The 23728-nt window shown below is 35.6% G+C and overlaps 6 protein-coding genes across 18 annotated transcripts in view; 4 read left to right on the forward strand and 2 right to left on the reverse strand.

The window, feature by feature from the left end:
* Positions 1-5444, forward strand: part of LOC138184918 (uncharacterized) — a 104803-nt gene extending 99359 nt beyond the window's left edge. For 3 of the 4 annotated variants that reach the window (XR_011174446.1, XR_011174444.1, XR_011174445.1), the window contains one exon: positions 3736-5444. The gene's annotated coding sequence lies outside the window, so the exon portion shown is untranslated. The remainder of the gene's footprint in view (positions 1-3735) is intronic. The other variant, XR_011174447.1, reaches the window with a different exon arrangement.
* On the reverse strand, positions 5204-8199 carry LOC138184914 (S1 RNA-binding domain-containing protein 1). The gene is made up of 2 exons (XM_069123376.1): positions 6074-8199; positions 5204-5989 (listed from the first exon to the last, which is right to left on the reverse strand). Exons 1-2 carry the CDS (start codon positions 7925-7927, stop codon positions 5219-5221), a joined length of 2625 nt encoding a protein of 874 aa, XP_068979477.1. The 5' UTR covers positions 7928-8199; the 3' UTR covers positions 5204-5218.
* Positions 8200-8204: 5 nt separating this feature from the next.
* LOC138184916 (mitochondrial potassium channel) lies at positions 8205-10175 on the forward strand. Of its 2 annotated transcripts, none has more exons than XM_069123379.1 (3): positions 8205-8337; positions 8470-8799; positions 8889-10175. In XM_069123379.1, exons 2-3 carry the CDS (start codon positions 8608-8610, stop codon positions 9654-9656), a joined length of 960 nt encoding a protein of 319 aa, XP_068979480.1. In that variant the 5' UTR covers positions 8205-8337; positions 8470-8607; the 3' UTR covers positions 9657-10175. The 2 variants fall into 2 exon arrangements, with proteins under 2 accessions (XP_068979480.1, XP_068979479.1); XM_069123378.1 differs by having other exon boundaries at positions 8232-8398.
* Sgt1 (suppressor of G2 allele of skp1) lies at positions 9685-11214 on the reverse strand. 2 transcript variants are annotated; one of them, XM_069123381.1, is made up of 6 exons: positions 11054-11214; positions 10880-10990; positions 10532-10733; positions 10253-10452; positions 10097-10175; positions 9685-9981 (listed from the first exon to the last, which is right to left on the reverse strand). In XM_069123381.1, the coding sequence occupies exons 1-6, from the start codon at positions 11093-11095 to the stop codon at positions 9971-9973; spliced, it is 645 nt and encodes a 214-aa protein (XP_068979482.1). In that variant the 5' UTR covers positions 11096-11214; the 3' UTR covers positions 9685-9970. The 2 variants fall into 2 exon arrangements, with proteins under 2 accessions (XP_068979482.1, XP_068979481.1); XM_069123380.1 differs by having other exon boundaries at positions 9685-10175.
* A 138-nt stretch (positions 11215-11352) lies between these two features.
* LOC138184915 (uncharacterized) lies at positions 11353-13372 on the forward strand. Its single transcript, XM_069123377.1, has 5 exons — positions 11353-11697; positions 11937-12338; positions 12431-12635; positions 12710-12925; positions 13003-13372. The coding sequence occupies exons 1-5, from the start codon at positions 11628-11630 to the stop codon at positions 13250-13252; spliced, it is 1143 nt and encodes a 380-aa protein (XP_068979478.1). The 5' UTR covers positions 11353-11627; the 3' UTR covers positions 13253-13372.
* Positions 13373-13422: 50 nt separating this feature from the next.
* On the forward strand, positions 13423-23583 carry LOC138184912 (mucin-6). Of its 8 annotated transcripts, none has more exons than XM_069123371.1 (3): positions 13423-14321; positions 14412-14798; positions 19083-23583. In XM_069123371.1, exon 3 carries the CDS (start codon positions 19085-19087, stop codon positions 23024-23026), a length of 3942 nt encoding a protein of 1313 aa, XP_068979472.1. In that variant the 5' UTR covers positions 13423-14321; positions 14412-14798; positions 19083-19084; the 3' UTR covers positions 23027-23583. The 8 variants fall into 8 exon arrangements, 7 of the variants coding, with proteins under 7 accessions (XP_068979472.1, XP_068979473.1, XP_068979474.1 ...); XM_069123372.1 differs by having other exon boundaries at positions 13423-14067; XM_069123373.1 differs by lacking the exons at positions 13423-14321; positions 14412-14798 and adding an exon at positions 16334-16619.
* The last annotated feature ends 145 nt before the right edge of the window (positions 23584-23728 follow it).

The following is a 23728-nucleotide window of genomic DNA, read 5'->3' on the forward strand; positions in this document are numbered from 1 at the left end:
ATTAATACAGAAATAATTCTATGGAAGTTAACGTTTAAAACGGTTCAAAATTATCCTCGTTCTTCGTCCAAGTATCCAACTAAATATCTAAGTTAAAAATGATTGCCAAGCTTCTAAAGTAAAAAGATCACGCGAGTTCTGCGGCAAACCCAAACCGATTAAAGCAACGCAAACGACGAACGCTGTTTATCACGTTGATTCTCGGGGTGTCCTTAACTAAACAACGGGAGAAAAAAATGTGAAATTAAACATTTTGGCGGGTTAAAAAGAAAAATGAACTTTAAGGTGCTATAACAATTATTTAAATAAACTTTTCCACGAACTTTTTTAGTTCACCCAGAAGAAAAATACATAATAATTTAATCCTTTTTTGGTTCTTTGTTTCAGTCAAGAATTACGAGGTAGATCTTCCCCGCCGATTGAAGACTGCAGCGACAAGACGCCCATGAAATAGTCTCAGAAATCTGTTACAATTTTTCTTCTTTTACTTTAAAAAATTTTTTTTTGTATTCGTTAAACATATATAAAACCATACCTCAAAATTCAATAACTTCATTTCTTTCTTTCCCTTCTAAAAAAAAAAATCACAAAGAAACGCTGTTTTAGAACATTCTAATTCAGGACACCCCCTTAAAAAACACAATCAAAATGCGGAGAAACGTATCTCGAACCCGTCACTAAGTAGTAGGATCGTTGGTAAAGTCGACGCCGAATACTCGCGACCTACTTGCTATCCATCCATCCGATACATGGCACTCGTGCGAAATTTATTCGCAATTGCGAAGGCGGCGGACAGAAGACGAAAACAGGATAAGCTTTTGGGAGAATCCGCGGCACAAAAGCGTGGCAGATTACGCGCTGAAAGTTGCAGCGTAGCTTTGGAACAAGGTCCACGAATATACAATAACGAAGTAAAACCTAGTTCGCCAAAGCGTGTTACGTTCTCGCAGCTAGCTACGCGTCTCGTTACTTCTATCCACGACTACGCTCTGTCGTGTCTTCTCGTCCAAGCGTACGTACAGTCGGCAACGAAAATATCGTGGACAAGTTAGCGGCAACCGGCTACCAACGAAGCTTCGCTGAACGCTGCTTTGCCTGTGTCAAAAATGGAAATATATTCGTTTCCACCGTTTGCTAAATGTTAATTCGCGTAGAGGAAAATCCTGTACTAAACCGTACGCTCGACTTTGCGAATTTATTTATGCAAAGTATTGCGAACGTATTTATTAAAGCTTCGCGAGACTTTCGGGTTTACACGCAGCTCCTTACGAATTCTATACGACCGTTTCAGCTACGTTTACTTATCGCTATATAAGCTTTGTCAAATTACACTTTGGTAACTTGGTGTAATTGGTAAGGGAAATTGCACGAAGCGAACTGTAATTCTATTTGGATATTTTCGTAATGAATAAGAGAAAAGAACGAGAGAAAGACAATTTTGAAGATGTATTTTATTACTTATCCAGTTGGCTGTTTCTCACGAGTATACTCGTCACGCGTAAAAAGTAGCTAGAATTTGCTATTTAAATTGCAATCCCAGTGAAAACTGAGATATATCGGTAAATTTTAAGATCTTTCGAATATTTGCAGGCCGAGTCGAAATAAAACGAACAAATAGAAAAATATAAATAATTATTACGAGAAAACCGTATACAGCCGTTTCCTTTGTCCTCTGTGCATTTTAGCTGCACACTTTTCAAAGAGGTCGCTACAGCTAACTGATTGAGATAATGATAAAACGAAACCTCTAATTTCTTCCGATTTTACCCAATGGGCTGGATAAGACCCTCATACGATATTACCCCTAATCTAAACTAACAACGATAACATGGAGAATGATTAGGTTCCTCCATTCCCTAGCCGATACGGTCTCCGTATGCCCATCTATTACACCGTGTACGTACACTGTAACCAATCTTCTTGCAAAGAAGCCCGCACCATATTCTTCCCGACGATATACGCAGATTTACCGTTTGATTTAGTCTTTTTCTTCGCCAACTTTTCCTGTTTTCGGCTGTCGTTTGTCATCCTAAGTTCGAAGGTTACTTGTCCTTCTGTCTTTTCCCAATAGTAGCGAGCAATTCGTTTTCGTATCGAGGCGATTCCCATTTTACGTGATAACAAATCGATCACGAAACTCTGAATATGACAGAAGAAGACAATTACCGAACAATTAATTATCAGATCATTCCATAAGTAAATTCAGTAGACAGTCGTTGGTTTTCGCATACCAGACGAAAGTAAAAAGTTACCTGTCAAATTTTCTCGTACTTTTTGTAATTCGTCGGCCCAGCCTCTGAAACTTCTCGCTTCAGTTTTGTAAAACTCCGATAGCGACGACTTCCGACGTCCTAAACTGAGCTCTTAGAAGAAAACCACGTTACTTACGGGATGATCGAACGTATCAGGTCTGTAATTATGAAACCGGAATTTGCCTATAGATGGCCCTAGCCGATAATATAGTTATCGCTAAACTGCGTCATCGATGCCAAAAGTCTTTGTTGACATCTCACAAACATTTTCGACTCAGAACAATACAAGTTTCATACGACAGCATAGTTTGTAATAGCGTTGAACATGTCAAATTTCAAATAAATTAAGTACACTGAAACCAATTCGACCAAACTTCGTTGATACTTCTTCCCACCATCTGGTCATTTATTTTTGTCTCCGACTGTAGGTGTATCCGCGCTACGGTTTTTTAGCTTTTTCGCCATTGTTCTGCGTACACACAGGGGAATCCCCGCTTCGTTCCGACGAACTGTTCCGTGTTTTCTTACGCCTCCGCTTTCTCTCTCGAGCCTCGCCGTGTTATCGACAAATTAAAAGCTCGCAACCTTCCGCGACTCTAGACGCGTCATCGCGGCGGAATCAACGCTGAAACGCAATCTGGATACGATGGTGTATCGCCAAGAAGCGTAAGGATCGTTGGCAAGATCAAATGATCGTGAAACGTTTAATGCTGCAGCCGAGGGCCACGCCGAAGTCTCGCGCTGCGTGTTCTGTTAATTTCGGCGAGCCACGTTATTACCGCGAGATCCTCACGATGAACATGTACAAAATGTAAATTTCGTACTCGATCTCGTAGAGAAAAGTATGAAAATCCAGCGCACAGCTGAAGAGTTAAACGTCTTCTTGAACTACAAAGGCTGGGTTAATTGTAATTTCTTGACACGTACATATTCCACGTTTGTTTACTTGTGTATTATTTATTATTAGTAATGGCAAACTTTATTATTATTATTAAAGCTAATAATTATAACACGTAGACTGTCACACGATATTTTTTAGCTTTGCCTATGAGCAACGATATTTCATTTTTGTAAAATGTTACATTAATTACGATTAATCGTTGTACAGCACTTTGTTCATTTTATACTGTTTCCAGCTATTCGAAATTTGTTGGTTAATCGACTCAATCGTTACGAAATAACATAAAAAGTCCTGTCATCGATGAATACTGTCGTGAATATCGGTGAATGTAAACGTGTTTGTGATAAATCAAACGCTATGGACTTTCATTAATGCTTTATGCTCGATGCACCGCTTGAACGAAAACACATAAATTAAAAATGCCTGTTAAAATATTGACAGCTTACCAAGCTATCAAAATCTGTCGAATCTTTCAAGACTTTCGAGCTTATCAATACTTGCGGTACTTATCGAAACTTTCAAGAGTTAGAATCACGTTCGTAGTGATTCGAATTTTTCGCCACACCTAAACGATATTGCAAGTGTTTCAGATTCCATCGCTGACTGGATACTAGAGCCTCAGGATGTTCCAGGCGAAAAATCGTCTACGAGAAAGAAAGAAGAGGAAGGGAGACACGGAGAAACGAGGAGCAGTAGAAAAGAACGGAGCCCGCGTCGCCTGGACAAAGAATAAGGGGATTAGTTTTAATTGGAACTAACGCGGCTAGATTCTTGTAAAAATCGTGGATAATATTTGCATTTATCCACGGTAACGATACCCGTTAGAAACTCGCTGGAATTTTTACAATGATTTAGACAATGGCAGTTACTTTTAATTTCACGCGCATTTTCATTGTCTTCTTTCTTTCTTTTTTCTTCTTCTTTTTTGTGTGTGTGTGACGGGATCAGAGATTTTTAGGTTTCGTTCATTTCAAATTTTCTCGTACTTGTCTGGAGCGGTGTTATTACCTGAAAATTATATGTAGCCGAGTAGTAACGTGTATATGGATGGTACGCAACATGCATAGGAAAAGTGAGGAAATGGGACGAACGAAGGGGATAATCGTGTTAGCGTGTTGCGTCTGGTACGTAAGGAATGTGGCACGAGACAATGTAAAATTGCGTCTCGTTAAGTTGTATGCGCGAATGTTCGTGTTGTGTTTTAACTATTATACGTCCACGACCAGCGTGAAGAATTAATCGTACGATCGATTATACGTGGTAGAATAGATAAATAAATATGAAATTATAAAATGAGATAACAAAGAATTCTCTGGATAATTTTGTGATTTTTCGTAACTTTGTGATCAATTTCTATCTTCTCAAGTGAAAAGATAGACGTAAAATGAAACGAAAATAATTTAACCAATTGACATCAAAGGATTGCACATCTGAGAGCGCGTCTGTGACTTCTCGCTGCAGCATCCGATGCAGAGTAACATTTGACCATCGCGCAACCTCGAACTGCCTTCCTTAGGGAGAGACGCCTCGGGACGTGTTCAGAATTCGTCTCTGCCACTTCTCAACTCACGGAATAGATTCTGTTTCTTCTCTGTATTCGAAATTTGTAGCTCGATCCCAGCTACATATTTCGTGAAGTATTGGGGTTAGTTAGGGGTTAAGATTCCCTGGGTCGTTAAAATCAATCGCATTACCTATTTAGAGTATTATAAATAAAATATCAGATTGAAGCATAGTGGTAAGTATTGTATAAAAGCACAGACTGTTCTATCTACCAAAATTAAGGGACAATTTATTATCCGTCATTAACCCGGAATAAGTGGTGCGTGAAATATGCAAATGCTATTCCACGTGTATTCCGCGTTTATGTTTATTCATAGAGTTCTTAACAGTTTTTACTTTATGAGAGAAAAAAGGGTGAATTACAGATGTACACCGGATATATTTCATTGTCTGTGCCTAGTCCACAAAAGATCATTGGGTGACACGTTTCATCATTTGGGAAAAATAAAGACTCTTGTGTAAAAAATTAGAAATTATTCTTATATTCATAATAAGTAAAATATTATAAAACGTTAATTAATTCTAAGCTAATTCTTCCGCGGCCAACATCTACTGAAAGTACTTTCACCTCTACACGTTGACCTATCGAAACCGAATTCTTTAACCATTTCGTTGGTATAAGCCCGTCTCTACCCGCTCCTATATCCACAAACGCTCCAAAATGTGTAATGTTTCGTATCGCACCCGTGACTGATATCCCCGCGCTCAAATCATTAATACTAAGCAAACTCTTTCGAAAAAGAGGAGTACGAGTCTTTAATCGTATATCCTCGTCCTTCTTCATAGATAAACCTTTGACTATCACCTCCATAGTCGTCTCGTTAGTATCAAGCTTCTGCGCCAAACCAGCGAGCCCTTCGTCAGCACACGATTTTACTTTTTCGATGAACTCCGTAGTTCCGAAATTCTCCAAGTTACAATTACAATATTTCAAGAAACGTTCAGCTATTTTGTACGATTCAGGATGGATCCAAGATTGATCTAATAAGTTATATGTCTGCTTAGACTTCTTAGCAGGCTTGCGTTTCTCAGAATTATCATTCATTGAAGTCTCTGGCAATATCCTAATGAAGCCAGCACATTGTTCGAACACCTTGTTCCCAATTCCTTTCACATCTAGTAATTGTTGCCTATTTTTAAATGGTCCAAATTCGGATCTCCATTCTATAATGTTATTTGCCCTGGATGCATTCAAACCTGCAACTCTTCTTAAAAGACACTGAGATGCAGTGTTCACATCCACACCCACAAAGCTCACAACCTCTGAAACAACCTGTAATCATTTTTATAGTTGTTATTGAATTTGTCAATTAATTACTTCATCTTGAATCTTAAAGCTATTGAATTTTATATTCACCTCATTTAATGCCGCTAACAATTGCTTCTCTGGTAGATCATGCTGATACATTCCCACACCTAAATGTTTAGGTTCTACTTTTACTAATTCAGCGAGTGGATCTTGTAGACGTCTCGCTATAGAAATAGCAGAGATTAAATTCGTGTCGAGGTCCGGGAACTCGGATTTTGCTTCGGGACCACAGCTGTAAATCGATGCTCCGGCTTCGTCAACTATCGTGTATGAAACCTCGATCGATCCGAATGCATTGGACTTAATTAACTTGTTTAGAAACATTTCAGTTTCTCTACAAGCTGTAGCATTGCCCAATGCTAAAATTGTAGCCTTATATTTTGTCACTAAAGCTACCAAAACATCGGCTGATTCATTATAAGATTTTTTTCCCTTTGTGTGTGGATAAATTACATCTGTTTCAAGTACATCACCCTGCTCGGAGATTACCGCTAATTTACAACCGTGCGAAAATCCTGGATCTATAGCAAGTATGATCTTTCCTCGTACAGGTGGAGTAAGAAGCAACTGTTTAACGTTAGTTACGAAAACTTCTATAGATGCTGTCTCTGCTTTTTGTTTCATTTCGCTTCTCACTCTACGTACTACTAAGGGTTTTATCAGCTTTGTATAAGCATAGTTAATACTGTCGTTTATTAATTTAGAATGTAATTTAGATGCTGTGACAGCTGCGTTATATTGTTTATAACAGTGTGCTTTAAATCCATTTTCGAAAAAGTCAGGAATGGTCATTTTTACATTAAGAAACTTTTGCGCTTCCCCACGATTAATAGCCAATATCTGATGAGGTTTAATGTATTTTGTGTTTGCACTAAAGTCATAATATGTTTCATACTTTCTCTGAGCATCTTTTTCTTTACTATCTTCAGATTTACTATTGGTTTTACATTCTGTAATCTGGATTTTTATCGCAGATTTGCTTTGAAGCTCTTTGACTTTATCAAATACAGTTTTATTCTTATTTATAATATCTGCTATAATATGTACAATTCCATCTATAATCTGTTGCTCAGTTTTTAATCCATCTTTAGTGGAATCGATAAAAGAAGATAATGGAGGTAGTGCCTGACCCTGTAACACAAAATCACTTACAGATCCCAAACCTAGCTCTTTTGCTCTTTCTGCTAAAGTTCGCTTAGATGCTGGCTTAAAAAAAGAATATATATGTTCTAAGTCGTCTAAAGATTTGGCAGATACAACAGCAGAATGCATAGCAGGAGACCACTGTCCTAATTTATCAATAGACTTCAATATAGTATTAGCACGTTGTTTGATAACTTTAGCATGATCGAGACTTTCTTTCAGTGCTCTTAGCTTATCTGGCTCCATGCCACCAGTCATATCCCTTCTATACCTTGCAATAAATGGGATTGTATTGTCATTATTAAAAAGCTTTATAACATTTTCTACTATATGTTTTTCAATATTGTTCACTTCGCTAACATAATCTTCAACAGTCCATTCTTTCAATTCTGTAGATTTTAAAGATATATCTTTTAATATTTGTTTAACATTTTCTGCATCAGAATTTTGTATTTCTTCTTTTTTCATCTTTGCATTTTTATTTTGTGTCTTTTTATTCAAATCTACTGATTCATTTGTGTTATCTATAAGTTCTGTTTTTATTTTTCTTCTTCCAAGTTTTGTTGCTATTTGTTTACTATTTTTACTTAATGAAAGGGTACTCTTGGTACTATTTGTAATTGTCTTCCTCTTTTTCTGAGGTGCTTTCGTGGGAACATAATTTTCATCATTTGAAACATCTGCAGGTTCACCCTCAGAATCACTTGAAGAAATAACTATTTTACTTGCTCGAGACACTTGTCGTATGCTCCTTTTCATTGTAGCGTTTTTTACAAGTAAATTACAAATATCTAAACTACTTAAGAAAATGAAAATTCGTCCATAACTTTTGGTAAAAATTGGTCCATAAATTAAAAAATTCTAGGTTAATTATTAAATGTACAAAACTTATTTATACACATATATGTCATATAATTTTTTTTAATCTCTTACTTAACTACGAATAAGATTGTCATAAAAAAACTAGTAAATTGCTGCAGCTCTACTTAATAATAATAATAATCAATAGAATTTTCCAAACAAGTTCAAGTACATCTTCCGACTAACCTTTGAAAATATGCCTTAAGTTAAGGCGCTTGACGTGTTCGTGTAATCGGAAAATTCTCAATATTTTTCGAGATTATACAAAAATTACAGATGAGATTATGAAATTATAATGAATAACTTTTGTAATTTTTCAATTATTATATTTCATACAGATTTAGTATAAGATTTCTTCGTATATTTCAGGTGATTTTGCTTTACATACGTAGCTAAAACCTTCATATTTATAAAAATATGATAATTATTTTTTTTCTAAGGTACTTTACTTAATAATGATTTGTCTCAAAGGATGATTTACGCTTCTGTAATATTAAAAACATAGGAATTAAAATAAACATAATAATATGCAATAATACCGGAATACAGCTACGTATTTTGATATTGTAAATTTTTATATGATTCAAATATATAAACAATATATTATGGCAGAAAAATTTCGATCGTTCGTCAAAGTATTAAACAACGAAATAAATAAACATCAACTGTTTAATGCAACTACAAGAATTAGTAGTGTCACTGGAAAGGCACAAGAAAAGTTGAACAATATACAAAGTGCAGTTGCTGCAAAGTATGATGTTCTTGCAAAGGTATTGCATTTCATTTATTCATTAATAAGTATAAAACATTATAATGTACGTATGTTTAAATATAAATCATTTAAACTTATTTACTCCAGCAAATCAGTAATGATTTAACAATAATTCAAAATGTAAATGGACCACAATTAGCACCAAGTCCATTACCAAAGAAAGTTGTAAAATGGTGGCAATGGTATCAACAAATAACAGGTTTGGACAAGGTTGAAATAGCCAAACAACAAGTGATCTTTGCGCAAGACAAGTTGTTCAAATGTCAAGATGAGAGGAGACAATTGAATCGTGAAGCAATGTTAATAAATGATAAATTAAAGGAAGTATATTCAGAACTTATTCAAATTAAGAGGGATGATCCAAAGTATGTACAATTGACAATAGTGGAAAACAAAAATCTTCAAGATCAAGCAAAGATTATGACGGAGCTTAATTTGTTAGAGAAAGAGGAAAAAGAACATTTCACATTATTAGCAACAGCTATTAAAGAATATCATGATAGTCAAACAATGAATGCTCAAAAGCATAAATACTTATCTATTGTTGCATCTGCTCTATTAGCAGTCATATCATTGGTAGCTTCGATAATATATAACAATATAAGGGTAGCAAATATTCAAAACATTTTATCTGAAGCACAAGAAAAGAATGAAAATGTGCTCAGAAATAGTTTTCTATCATTAGAAAGTAGTTTAAATACAATTCGTAAAACAATAGAAAAAAATAGCGAACCAAAAATAGTCATGGTTAATGAAGAATTAGATAATAGTAATATTACAGAATTGCAAAGAGCTTGTGTTGTATTTGGAGCATGTATTGTTGGCATATATATACTGAGATCGGTAATTGGTTAAAGGTTACCTTTCAATTCATAGTAATGACTATTTGAAATAATTTTTTAGTAACAGAGATTTATTCGTTTATCAATGTTTTATAAATAAATGTATAATACATGTATATAATTATATAATGAAATAAAAAATACATTAATATATGCATTTAATTCGATATATTGTATGATGTTTTGTAGTATTTTGTTATTATGTTATTTAGTTGCGTTGTTTTTTGTATAAGAAACCAAGGCTATAATTTTCTCAGAAAAATACACATATATATTTGATAAACTGGGCAAATACAATGTGATATTTTTATATGGACAATCGTTTAACTAATTTTTATCTGCAATAAATGATTTCATTAAAAATAAAATGAAATTGTTATGTGTTAAATATTAAGCAATTTAAATTTTAATTATCTGAATTATTTTATGTATTCCAGGATTTCCATTCCATACCATCTGGTAGCTTTACTTCAACTTTTCCTTTGCTCACTTCTGACCAATTTGTGCTTAACACTGTACCACCAGACTCTTGCTATATATGTAGAAATATTACAGTGTTAAAATCAATACAACATATTTGTCAAGCGCTTTTTGAAAAGAAATACTCACAAAAGATTTATTCATTGCACGTCTAACTTCATCAGATCCACTACCATATATCTGTTGGAATAAAGCATAGAGAGCAGCTTCTCCTATAGGCTTTTCTTCTGCTTCTTGTTTCTCAATCTCTTTCTCTACTTTATTCCAATCCCGTGTTTTTTTGGTAGTTCCAGAATTCTCTGGTGGTTGATTTCCAGCATGTAAAATTTCTTAAAAAAGTTAAGTCATTTTAATATGACAATTCAAAGCAGGTTCTGTTTACACATAATATTTGGATCTTTGGTTTACCTTGAGGTATGGGTTGTACTGTATTTTGTGCAACAGGATTTCCTTCCAAAGTAGACCATGTAATTCCATCTTGTTTTTTCAGTTTAATTTCTATTTTAGATGGATCAACTTTGTATGTGCATTGATCTGGTATTATTGCATGAGCTAAATCTAACTCCAAGCTATATTCATTGCCTGATGGTAACTGGGCAGACACACTCAACTAAGACCAAACAAAGAATAAAATATACAACTGTTATTCAACCAAACGATAATTACTTTCACGTAAATATAATCGACAAAAATGCAAAATGCACTAGTTGAAAAAACATTATATACATCTTACACTTTCACAAATGAAATATTTACCGTATTCTTCTCGTAAACAACTTTGACATTTTGTGCACTTTTCGCAAGAATCGGAACTATAACATGACTTTCTGTTTGATACCAATCATGCCTTATTTTTGGAACTGGCATCTGTAAATGTTAAAAATTTTTATGTTACGTGTACAGTATTGATGTATTAACCACATTTCTTACTTCATCATTATTCACTGCTGTTGGAGTTTCTTCGTTACCCATTAGGTCGATTCTTCTCTAAAATATCAAAGACAGACCATTAAGAAATTTAACACAACATTCACATATATCGTACTTCTCGAAAGTTCATATGAATAGTATAGACAAGGAATATAATACAAAAGAGATGCTAATCATAAAAGAGAGCAAACTATAAGGTGTACCATCTTATCGGTTTAGAAAAATCGAAAAAAGATTTTGTTGTATCTGTTTTAGATTTTATATGTATAGTAATAAATAGACTGTAGATTTTTATGCAAATTCATATTTTTGAGAATATAATGAAAGAAATAGAATTTCGATAAAGTGATTCTGTAATTTGACTGATATGGTTGTGTTCTAAAATAAGTTTATTTGGATCCATGGATCTCTTAGAAATTAAGTCAAAATGGTTGAACTTCCTGTGAGATAAATGAAAAGAAGCCAACTTCCGGCGGCGCTTCAATGTTTTTATTAGTGTTACAAAATTTAATGTAGACAAATGTGAGGTTAAAAATCATAAATAAAAATTAAAGTTAAACAGTGATTGATAAAAATGAAAGAACCGTTCAAGGCGATTATCGATGATGTAATTATAGAACCATCTAAAGTTCAGCCAATCATTGGTAATTGCACTTTTATTCATTAAAAAGTATTTCGATATTTGAAACAACTCGTGTGTAAATTATTTTTCGAAAAATAATCGAATCGTGAAATTATACTACTCTTATAATCGTAATTGCCATTTGTTTTCATTGATTTAGTTCTAAATTACAAGTGATAAACAACTTGTTCGATTTGTCAATTTATAATTCATATATTACATGTATTCATTTTGAGAAAAACCTTTATAATTGTTTTATAGTTAATTTTCAAAATGGAGAGCTCAAGGATGAGGAAGCCAAAAAAATGTCGTGTGGATTATTTTACGATCAAAACAGGAAGAGGACGATGCTGGCTATGTCAAATGGACAGATTGTTTATAGAGGCTATAAACCAGACACGAGCCAAGATTTGATGCGTAGTATGCTTGTTCTTCATAACAGAAGGACAGGGAAGGTAAGATTGGTTCAGGTTGAACGTTGGCAAGTGACTCCAGTTTTGGAAAAACCTGTAGTGGAAGATAATAAGGTCGCAGAAGATGAAAAGATCGCTAAGTTGAACAAACAGTTTGGTTCAAAGAAAGTGAAAAGGAGGACAGAGCAATACGAAAGATTAAAAGTGAATGTAGAATCTGTTAAAGAACAACTTGAACAAACTGTATCTAGTAAGGAATTGTCTTTGCAAATGTTTTATGATATAAGCATAATCTCGTGCTAATTTTCCTAAGAATAGAGTTAAAATTTATTCTCATTACAGATGTTGAAATTGACAGAATGGACTTGTCAATACAATTGACAGATAATGAGTATATTACAAATACCACTTTACCAGAGTGTAATAGAGATGCAACTAATGTAAATGATGTATATAATATTTTTGATATTGTACCAAAAAGTAAATTGGAATCTTTGTACGATAGTGTTACAGAAATTTTAAATGGCAATTCTAATAATAAACAAGAGTATGTTTATTTTGAAAAATTACTATCTTTATTATTGTATTGTATACTAATATATACATTTATTGCTTTTTCAGAAACTCAAAATTTTTCACTCGGACATTATATCATGTGAAATCTGACCCAGATAGTCTTAAAAAGGCTGCGCTGCTGATTTATGTTCAATCAGTTGCAGCCTGGTTAAATATGCCAATCAAGGATGCTAAAAAACGTGGTATTGAAGTTTGTTCAGCTTCTCAAGAAATTAATTCGCATATAATAGACACGTACAGTGTTCAGAGTAAACATGGGAGGTATGTGCAACAGACATATAATAATCACATAATAAAAATGTTTAATAATTCAATAATTAATTTTTAATATTTTATAGAATGAGGCCAACCAGTGTAAAAGATAAGGGAGTAATACATTGTATGATCTTAGCACTGATAATTAACAACTTTACATTAGATTTGGAATTATTTGCAACCATATTCAGTCATCGTATGGGTCTAAAAAAAATGACAGACCTTGCTAGAATTGTTGGTGCTTTACCTAACAAAGAAAACAAGAAACTTATTACTCTAAAAGTTCCATTGCCAGCAGCAGTATCTGTTGTAAAAAAGGGAAAAAGGAAATAGTTATACATGGGTACAAATTTTCTGTAGCTGTTTTATAAATGGATTGTATTTCATATTTGTTAACTTTATATAAATCGAAACCGAATTTATATTTAATTGAATAAACATTCGTTTATTATAGTTCGACCATTCTTACTATTTTAATGCTTCAAACTTTCCATGTTACAGTTTTTTCATTCTTCCAAAATATTTCCGTAACTCCTCCAAAAATACGAATTCCAATTTCAATATTCAACATGAATTACCAAAATTCAAAAGAAGAATGCAGATCAATAATTTTAGCGATCAAATGACGAACGGCGTAAAAAGCAAGAAAGTTTCTAAGTTGAAAAAGGAGGATGAAGAAAGATGTAGAAAGATAATTACATTCGAATAAACGATAGGCATTTTAGAGAAGAAGGAAGTAGAGGAAGGATTTAAATTGATGATTAAACGATTTTGTTATGATCCTAGAAGATCTAGCTTGGAATAACCGAGGGTAAGGTCGAAGAAACTGGCACGTTGGCCGGCCCTGAGCAACTCCCAGTAATGTGGGTCGTCGTCTAACTGTTCCACGTACCGTTCCGTCGACTCTGTGCCGTCCATTAGTCAGATTCAACTACTCCTTCTCTTTCTTGCCTCCACCACCCGATAGCCGTACACACACGGTGGAGCATCTCACCTCTTCTCTTCCTTCCTCATTTTATCGACACCTACCACGTACTGAGGAATCTTTCTACAATCGATACACACTGAGAAAACCTTAGAAAGTTTGTCCCTGTTCTACCGAGCGTGTTACATTTTTTGATGAAAACAAGAATCGGATTTTTTGTTCCGTATGTAGCATCAACATTGATGCATCTTTGACCTATATGTTATTTAGGTGTGATAAACTACATAAAATTATTTTTAAGAAAATGAATTATAATTTTATATAAAATAAATCATAGTGCATCTTTAAAAAATTAATTTTAGTAGCTACTCAGAAATTATTATTATTAGAATATTATTAGAATTTCATGAAGTTTATAAACAAATACCAAAACAACAACAAAAACACAAGAATCATACATCAGAATTTAAAAAAAGGGTAATCTAATAAAATATCAAAATATTTCTGAAAATCAAAATCACTTCAATTCAGTGATATTTATATTTGGTGATACTTTCATTCCGACAGGAGAATCTTCCGGGATTATTTTTTTCCTTCTCTGGACTTTCGTCTTGCTCTTGTACAACATTTTGTCCACGTTCCTCTGAAGTTCCACCTCTTCGCCTTACCGCCACTACTTCAGCCGTCTTCCTGCTATCACCTGGTTGCCGAGGTACCTCAGTCGACGTGTGACCCTCTACCAGGGCTGCAGGTTTTCATGGTTTCGTCGCACGTTCTATTCATCTTCGTCGTGTCCGCGTTTTACGATTGCTTTTCTTGTGACCAAAAGACCGAGAGTGACAGGTTCAACGGTAATTAGAATTGAAGTACATGGAGTTTTAAGTGCTTAAAAATACTGAAGGTCGTTCTGAGACCACTGGGGTGCATCCGCATTCATCTCATCATTGCATCCAGGTATTTTTTTCTATAATGTATTGCTTTCCTTTTAACTACAAAAATTCATTAATAGAAATTATGCTTAAAAAGAAAAAGAATACTTTTTGTGCTGAATATTTTTTTATTGTTTTACCTTTGTTATCTTTTTATTTTAAAATTAGTTTCTTTTTTAAAATATGTTTATTTAATTAATGCTTAATGTAACAGACAAATTGTTCAATCAAGTAATGAAAAATTGTAATAATGCAATTATTGTTGAACAATAATATTTAATTTTGCTTAATGAAACTACAAGTTTTTCTACAGATTATTCATTAAATTAAAAAAACAATTAAATTAAGTTATTAAATTAAGTAGATGAAAACGGAGTATTATAATATTTCGTTACAAATTTCACGTATCCAGCGTACAATTAGAATATATATATATATTCTGTAATCATGATACCGTTATAATTAGGCCGAGTTTACGCTGTATTAAACGTTCCATGGAGGAGCATAAATGCACGTGATAAGAACCACGTTGAAACGCGTTAAAAATTGAGTTTGAAACCGGTTACTGGCATTGCGTTTGCAAACGATTCATTTAAAAACGAAGAAAACCTCGACTACACGATGATCTATTTATAATGTTAACTTCCGTACGTATGATTCAATTGATGATCAAGGTATAATTAAGTAAGATTAAATTAAATGAAGATTAAATTAATAAAAGAAAAAATGAAAGATTCATTAATGATAAGAAGAGAAAAACAGTAAAGGTAATAAAGAAAATCCTGTATTGTTGAAGACTCCGTTATAGTGTTAACAGCCGTGTCAAACAAGATCATACGAGAAGAAAAAGAAAAGTTGAGAACAAATTTTTTATCAAAGATTTTATCATCTTTTCAATCGAAAACTTATGATAACAATAATAATATTCACATACATAAAACAAAAGAAGATGATTACAAGAAATATATAAAAATTAAGGAGTCTATATAAATAGGTGAAAACATAGAAGTTCATATAAAGCATCTAGAAAACAAGCTAAATTTAAGGAGAAATTCTTAAATAAAAAAATAATGATACAATTATGATAAAAGTTCTAATTGTTAAGATAAGAATAGATTTTGGGTTTTTATGTATTTATGAGAGTGTATACAATAATATAATATACAAAAATATATAAAATACCCAAAGTATAGTACTTACTATAACATTTAATGAGTAAAACAGTTACCAACATCTAAATTTCATCTTTACAATTATATATATATGAATTTGCATAGATATCAGCAGTCCGCTCATACAAATACGTGTACAATCGTGCAATATACCGTGAACAGAAAAAGGGTCAACAAAAAATTCTTTACTGAAATAATTGATCGGAGACCCTTGAACGAAGTCAATAATCACATTCATCGAGATCACAATGAACCATTGATAGAAGTACGATAAAGGAGAAAGAGGTCGAGGAGGAATGGCAACGATGAATATTATTACGGTTCCCTCCGGTGTCGTTGCTCATGGAAAAGCTGATGATTCACGAACCTGATGTAGCCGAAACAACTCTCAGGACTGAAACCCCAAAAACAAGCCGGTTAAAGTGGGTCATCCCGATGAACAGTACACACGTTTCTGTTTCGTGTACCAGTCACCGAGTTAGGAGGCGGTCACGGTCACGAACAAGCTAAAGACGAATATTATGACCACCGAGAGACCTTGGACGATGATCTCACAGGCAACAATAGATTGTTTCAGGTTGTGTTGCGATCTATCAACTAGGTGGCGATCAATCAGGTTGCAACTGTTCGGTCGAGGTCGCGAACCTTGAACGATATTAACGTTCAAGGTGAAGGTAGATTAAAGATGTCTATTAAGCTTATGTTTAGTAGGTTTATTTGAACTTCTTAGTATAAACGAAAGAGCATGAACTGTAAATAACGGAGTTTAAACTTAGGCGAATGCGTGATGAATCTGTTGTCTCTTAAAGCGCCTGGTGCTTATATTCTGTCAGTCTAGGAGATGTGTTTTAGTCAACATTTCCTATGATGTGGAAGTCTGTTTCTGTCCAATTCTGTAACTGCCTAGCTGTCATGGACGTCCATGGTATCAGCATACATGATCAAGGGTGCATAGCGTAACGTCCAGTTGATGCCATCGTCCTTTGCCTATTGTCGAGTTTTATCGGGTGTCGAGGTTTATGCCACGTCTTTTGCTGTTGAGAAGACCCATCGTGTGCTTAGGATGCCAATTATCCGATTTCCCAAAAAATAGCAGATGTGCCGTCTATACTGCAAACTGAGGACCACCTAAAATCCTGAACAGATTGTTAAACCTATTTGAGTTCCATGCTTTTATCCACCCACATTAATAAAGATGACGGTTCATTTGCTTCCGACTCTTCCTGCTCTACTTTATTAACACCACAAAGTAATTCTAATTATAAAAGAATATTATTTAATCTCTTTCATGCTGGTGCTTCTCGAAGGGTTTGTAAGTTTTAATTATAGTTTATTCCTTAGAAAATGGAATTTTATAATGGAGATTTATAATTTTTTATGATTGATCAATTTGTGGTTCATGAGAAGATTTATAACAGGGATGGTACAAAAATAGAAGTACGTTTGGGTCAATTTGGTGAAAATAATATATGGAGTGTCTAGGAAATGATAAAAAGTGATTTTTAATCACTTTCAGTATTTCCTTACAAATTTAAGTTTCCTATAGAAGATTGTCACTGAAGTAGAGAAAAGAAGATATGTTATGTTCATTCCAAAGAAGTACCATAATTTTCATCAGTAATTTGTCGTTTAATAAATCTACTAAGAAAAAAATAATTAAGTAAAAAATACAAGAACAGATGATAAAGTAAAAATATTTATGCATCGTATTATAATTAATATTTGATGCTACTATAAAATATTTAGTCACAAATGTTCTCCAAAAAAGATGTCCCTGATGGGTCGGCGGATGTTCCTCGAGGCACCAGTTCCGTTTCGTCTGTGACAATGAAAGCTTGCTCGAAAGTGCGAGTAACAAAATGCTAATGCCAAATACAGCAATCGAGATTGTGGCACAACCTCGACAAAAGCTGCTGGAATGCTACGGGAAGAGCACGAGAAAGAGGAAAAGAGAGAGAGGACGAGAGAACCCGTTACGCGTAGGAACGCGATTCCGCTTGATGAAAGATGTAGCAACCTGTTCCTGTTTATCATTCTATTGTGCTGATGATTTTCTTCACGGTCAGAGGATCCGTTAATTACTGGCCAGAATCTCAATGTATTGTCGACGATAAACGACTTTGATTTTCATTTTGCAAATAATTTCTGGCAGTATCGTCCTAAATTTCCGGGTCTGGCTCGTGGACCCTTCCTTGACAATTACTGTAAATTACAAATTATTATCAATCGCTCTGAAGTGAATTATCGAATTATTTAATTAAAAATACGTCACGTAGGTGCAAGAAGAAAAGTTGAATTTCTTTCTGGTAATTGTGAAAATGATTCGTATTTCGAGATTTTAAATGGATTAAAATTTATTACCTAATGGAAAAGAAATAATTCTAAGTTGAAGATTGTAGATGTAGGTATATGCAACTGAACGGTTAATTAATTAATTTGCATTTGTTCGCATTGTTCTTGTTTGGCGAAGGTGATGCAGACATCGGTGACGCGTTTACAGTAATTTCGGTGATGGTATGACGCGACAAATCCGGTGGGCGTATCATGAACTGTACGTGTATCCCGCATGCACGTTTCACTACCGTGTTCAGATATATTAAATGTAGGACACAAGGGACGGAACTGTTTTCCGGCCTTTTACTTTACCATCCGTCATACTGACAGTTCAGAAAACTAACAAGCATCGTGGATAATTTGAAGTTTCATAAATATGTATAATAATGAAGTACTAGAAAAACAGAAACCGAGCATGTTTTTAAACGCTTACAACATTCATTTCTCTAATTTGTATAAGAAAATGTAGAATTTCAATTTACGTAATTGGATCTTTAGAAATACTATGTATAGAATATAAAGTCTAATTTGATACTCTAACTTTCTACAAGTATAATAATATTTTCATTAATAATAGCCATAAGACTGCTATAAATAAGAATCGTAGAGCCATAATATATAAATACATGTATTATATTAATAAATACTATATGTAAATAATAAATATAAATAAGAAAAGCAAGCCGTGACCAACCTTTAACTATCGCACGTATTCTATAATTAAAGTTAATAAAAATGTATAAAAAATATTTTCACATAGAACTAAAATCCTTTATTTTATTACCAATGTGACACGTTTTCAGGTATGCGAAGAACAATGCGATTCGATCCATGGATACTAATGGTCACATTGGCCTGCGTGACGGGCACCTTGTCGGAGTATTTGATGGGAGGCCATATGGACAACAGTCCGCCAAAGTCCTTACTGGAGGAGATGGAATCTTCTCCAAGTTTGGCAAGGACGGCGCAGCTGGGTGACCTTGACCTGGATCTCGATGCAGAGGAGAGCACCGCTGCGCTGTCGACGTCGGACGACGAAGAAGCGCCGCGTTATCATCTTCCGTATCCTTTCGCCTTCAACGGTGGCAGACCGTTTTCGCTCGAGAAGGATCCTATCACCGGTAAAATTGACTTCGAGAAGGCGCCGCCAGTCAAAGCCCTCAACTTCAGCACTCGTTATCAAGAAAACGTAAACGAAGATGAAAAGGTGAACAACAAGGACTTAGCGAGGGAGAACGAATCTTATTTAACGAAAAAGAAGATGGAAAACAACAAAGAGACCGATGATGTTAGTCCAAACGAGATTAATCCTTATTCACCTAATTTTCATGATTTTCTTAATCTTCCTGTTCATTATTCTTCCGACAAGTATGGCAAGGACAAATATCCATTGATATCAAGTTCCTATGCGAATACAAAAGTTCAGAGTGGATCAAATAGTTATAGTACTTATAATCACAAGCCTTATCATGGAGAAACTGTAATGTATTATCCTACCAGAAAACCGTATATGCCTAAGACAACTTCGACTACAACAATGAGAACGACTCCTAAATCAATCCCGTCGACTACATCTAGAGCTATCACCACTTCTACGACTTCTAGACCCACGACAACTTCGACGACGACGACGACGACGATGACGACGACTAGTACTACTACTTCTACTACGACATCTAGTCCTCCACCATCTACTACTGTTTCCACTTCGACGAAAGCACCTGTTGTAACAACCTGGAAGCCTCCTGCCTCCACTCCCAAACGATTTACTGATCATCTGGACGATTACGATGATATTCTCCCAATAGAGAAGCTTCAATCCTCTGTGTACAGTAATGGTCATCAAGGACCAAATAATGTAGTGCAGCACAATCGAGATCCTCAGACGATGCCTCCTATAAACCATGAAGAGTATATAGATAGTTACGAGGATTATGAAATTGGAGATGGAGAAGATGCGAAGGATTATGTCTCGATGAAAGAGACGACCAATGAAATTGTAAAAGCTAGTACAGTGCCTAGCACAACGTCGACTGTTCATAATATAACCACAGCTGTTGGAACTCCAGAGACCACTCCCGTAACCACTACGACAACAAGTACGCCAGTTCCCTCATCGTCTGCAATATATTCTTCACCAGTGTCTCAAGAAAGTATCTTCCACAGTAACTCGCTACCGTTCCAAGCTCTTCCTTCGCGTCTAGTAACATCTATGCCCTTGGACAACGAACACAGAATGCCATCAACGTTTGAAAAAGATAATCGAAAACATGGTATTGCGGATAATATTATCATGAACCAGGGATATCGTCCAAACGCAGTTATTAATCAGAGACCAACTGGATTAGGTGGAGGAATTCTGGTAGAGAGCACTAGCAATATAGTGATACCACCTGATCAGGATACAGTATCCTTTGTCCTTGGTAACAGACAAAACGTCGAAGGTGGATATTATTCACTAGGCACTGCAATTGGAGAGAATCCTTATGGCAGTTCCACTGGAATCGATGCTTCTTTCCGACCTTTATATGGTGTTTCATCAGACAAAAGCAATTACGATCCACAATCAGATTACCGAGGAACAATTGGCCTGCCTTCAGTATCCGTACTGGAGAATAATCCTACTTATGCTGCTCAAACATGGAGACAACCTAATCCTACTGGAACTCAGAAGCTGGCAAACGAGATAGAACCTTCTAGAACACAGAATTCATTCGTAAAAGGCACAGTGCTTATGGAACAGCCAGAAGATAAGAAGGATGACAAGGACGTTAACTACGTGGTGTTTCCTAAAGATGAACCTAAACAACCAGTTGAGGAACACATCGTTGTTATAAACGAAGCTGATGGCTCTGTGCATGAAATAACACCTTCTTCCACAACGTTGAAACCTGTAAGGGTAGATCCTCCAGTTTTAAATGAAGATCACCTGCCACAACTTTCGGAGAACCTGACTCCGCCGGCTGAACGACCAAAGTCGCCACCACAGTTCTATTATCATTATCATCACGGAGGTACGATAAGACCGGATCATCCAAGACCTCAAAGATTGCCTTTGCCACCTCGTGGGAAACAACCACCGTCTCCTCCCCTTCCACCACCACCTCCTCCTTCAGAACCTATGGGAATAAGAAGACGTCCTTATCCTCCCGATTCTACTTTGCCAAACATTCTACCACAATTCCGTCCAAATGCTAAAACGTCTCATGGGCACCGTGGATCAGAGGCGATTGGAACGATTCCAGCTGGTCAAGGCTATCCTACCAGAGTGAGACAGCCTGTTCAGTCTCATCCTCCAACCAGAAGACCTCTACCACCTCCACCTCCATCTTATCTTCAGAGATTAAACCCTCCTCCTCCTCCAATTCATGCCGTTAGGCTTGCCGGCGCAGCTTCCGCGAAGGCTGAGAACATAGTGCCTCCTCGAGACGTGGAGTCCACGGTCAAGAGGTTTCGCCTTCCATCGATACCAGCCACCTCCAGAGGGGAGGACGATGTTAAACTGGCGCACCGTGTGCCCAATCAGAAATTGCGGTTGGAAGAGGAAGAACGGGCAGAACGTTACTCGGAGGAGCCGCCTCAGGTGCCGCCAAGACCTCCCTTATTTCCTAAACGAAGAACTGCTGATCCGCCACACGTAGCTACTCTTCAGATGATCCAACAACATGGCGAATTCGCGGAGGATATTACAGAACCAAATTTGTCCTCTATGGATGAAAATACAAATGACGAGTCGGATAGAATAGTAACTGAGCAGAATGCAGATAGGAGAAAGTTTGACAGCCATGAACCAATAGCTGAGCCACCGGTTTACGTAGTCTATCCTGTGAATACTGCTGTGAATATTCATCCTGACGATTCTAGAGAGAAAGATGAGAGCGTAGTTGTTGGAACGAGAGGACCACATAGACCCCTTCCTCCAGAAACATTGCTTCAGGATAATGAGGATCAAGAAATGGATGAAGAGCCAAGACCTTCCGTTCATAACGTCTTTAATGGACGGCCACTTGCCTCAGACTTTCCGTATCCTCTGGAACGTCCTGACCCTTCCATTCTTGTCAATGGAATGAGAGAAACGCCATTATTGGTGCCCAGCGATCAGCGACAAGAAGAAGATTCTATGCAAGAAAATACAGAAGAGAAGGACGAAAAAGATTCCAGCGTGAACGTTATACCATACTTACAGGATTTCGTACCTTTCCCAGCAAGGAAGAATGAGGTTATCTCAGCTACTCTTCATCGTTTGCCGTCCTTGCCATCTTCTACGCCAATTGCTTATGTTTATACTCCAACAGCTCAAGCTTCTCATCGTTTAGATATAGATATGCGTGATGAGGACAAATCTAAAACTGAAAATAGTGATCAGAAGCCCATTCTGTTGCCTTCACAGCAACCCTCTAGTTCCTCCAGCTCTGCGCCGTCTCCACAGAACTTCATGGCGCCGTTTGTAGCAAGTATCAGTGCAGAAACACCTTCAAAGAACGGTTGGAGCGTTGTCGTGGTTGAACCTACCATTAGTAGAAAATCGGATGACGATTCTTCCGAGACTACTTCGAATGCAGAAGAGTCTCAGACAGAAAAAACTGAATTCGATGCTGAGAACTTCAAACCACAGCTCTTCGGTGGATTCAAACCGATTTACGAATTTCCTACGCAGAACGAAGACCGGTCAGAGCGTAAAGAATCCAGCGAGTTGGAAACAGAAGTGAGCACGCATTTTCAAGAGTCTGCCAATTCGACAGTTTGATGAAAGCATATGTTTATCGTGTAGAAATATTAATTGAGCGAAAATAAGCTTCGTTTCGAGTATTTCGTTAATTACTATTACGCTCCTCTTGGCATTGCTGTCTTTCTCCAGAATGAAAGATTTGGACCAATCTTAGTTGGGTTATTGGAGTAATGCTGATTGGAACACTTGCTTTGAAAAGGGAACTAAAGATCTCGAAACTATGTGCACTGGTGACTGGGACAATTCATTGTCTTCATGGGGAGTTAAACTATACAAGTCTGAATATTCACATGATCTTTGATAATTTTGGATCATTGAATTCGATGAGAAGGGTTGGATGCAATGGGGTGCAAGCGATACAGTCCGAGTTAAATACTAACAGTTTAGTAACAATCTTAACTACTTCATGTAATGCAACATGTTAGAAATCATCTTGTAGCAAAGAACAAAATTTTATTAAATGTATTTGCACCGCTTTGCATGTAATCCTCTTGATTACAATGACTACAAGGAATCATCTACAATATTTATTTTATTAAGAAATTACTATATTTATATTAATTTATCTATTTTATTTATAGACTATATAGTAATTTTATAAAATTCTATTGTGTTAAATTGTAGAAACCATATTTTGTACATCTACTTCATACATTATCATAGTCAGTCTGAATCTATCTAACGAGTCAATCTGAAGAATGTATACTACATTACTTATTT

The sequence above is a fragment of the Bombus flavifrons genome, chromosome 11, assembly GCF_040668555.2.
Source record: "Bombus flavifrons isolate JBK064 chromosome 11, iyBomFlav1_principal, whole genome shotgun sequence".
NCBI lineage: Eukaryota > Metazoa > Arthropoda > Insecta > Hymenoptera > Apidae > Bombus > Bombus flavifrons.

Coding starts and splice junctions, on each gene's coding strand:
- LOC138184914 (XM_069123376.1), bottom strand. CDS start 7,927: ATGAAAAGGAGCATACGACAAGTGTCTCGAGCAAGTAAAATAGTTATT. Junction 5,990..6,073: donor TGTTAGCGGCATTAAATGAG/GTGAATATAAAA, acceptor AAATGATTACAG/GTTGTTTCAGAGGTTGTGAG.
- LOC138184916 (XM_069123379.1), top strand. CDS start 8,608: ATGATTCAAATATATAAACAATATATTATGGCAGAAAAATTTCGATCG. Junction 8,800..8,888: donor AGTATGATGTTCTTGCAAAG/GTATTGCATTTC, acceptor TATTTACTCCAG/CAAATCAGTAATGATTTAAC.
- Sgt1 (XM_069123380.1), bottom strand. CDS start 11,095: ATGGGTAACGAAGAAACTCCAACAGCAGTGAATAATGATGAA. Junction 10,991..11,053: donor CAGCAGTGAATAATGATGAA/GTAAGAAATGTG, acceptor TAACATTTACAG/ATGCCAGTTCCAAAAATAAG. Junction 10,734..10,879: donor TTGTTTACGAGAAGAATACG/GTAAATATTTCA, acceptor GTTTGGTCTTAG/TTGAGTGTGTCTGCCCAGTT.
- LOC138184915 (XM_069123377.1), top strand. CDS start 11,628: ATGAAAGAACCGTTCAAGGCGATTATCGATGATGTAATTATAGAACCA. Junction 11,698..11,936: donor TAAAGTTCAGCCAATCATTG/GTAATTGCACTT, acceptor ATTGTTTTATAG/TTAATTTTCAAAATGGAGAG. Junction 12,926..13,002: donor GTTCAGAGTAAACATGGGAG/GTATGTGCAACA, acceptor AATATTTTATAG/AATGAGGCCAACCAGTGTAA.
- LOC138184912 (XM_069123368.1), top strand. CDS start 17,113: ATGCTTTTATCCACCCACATTAATAAAGATGACGGTTCATTTGCTTCC. Junction 17,258..19,082: donor TGGTGCTTCTCGAAGGGTTT/GTAAGTTTTAAT, acceptor ACACGTTTTCAG/GTATGCGAAGAACAATGCGA.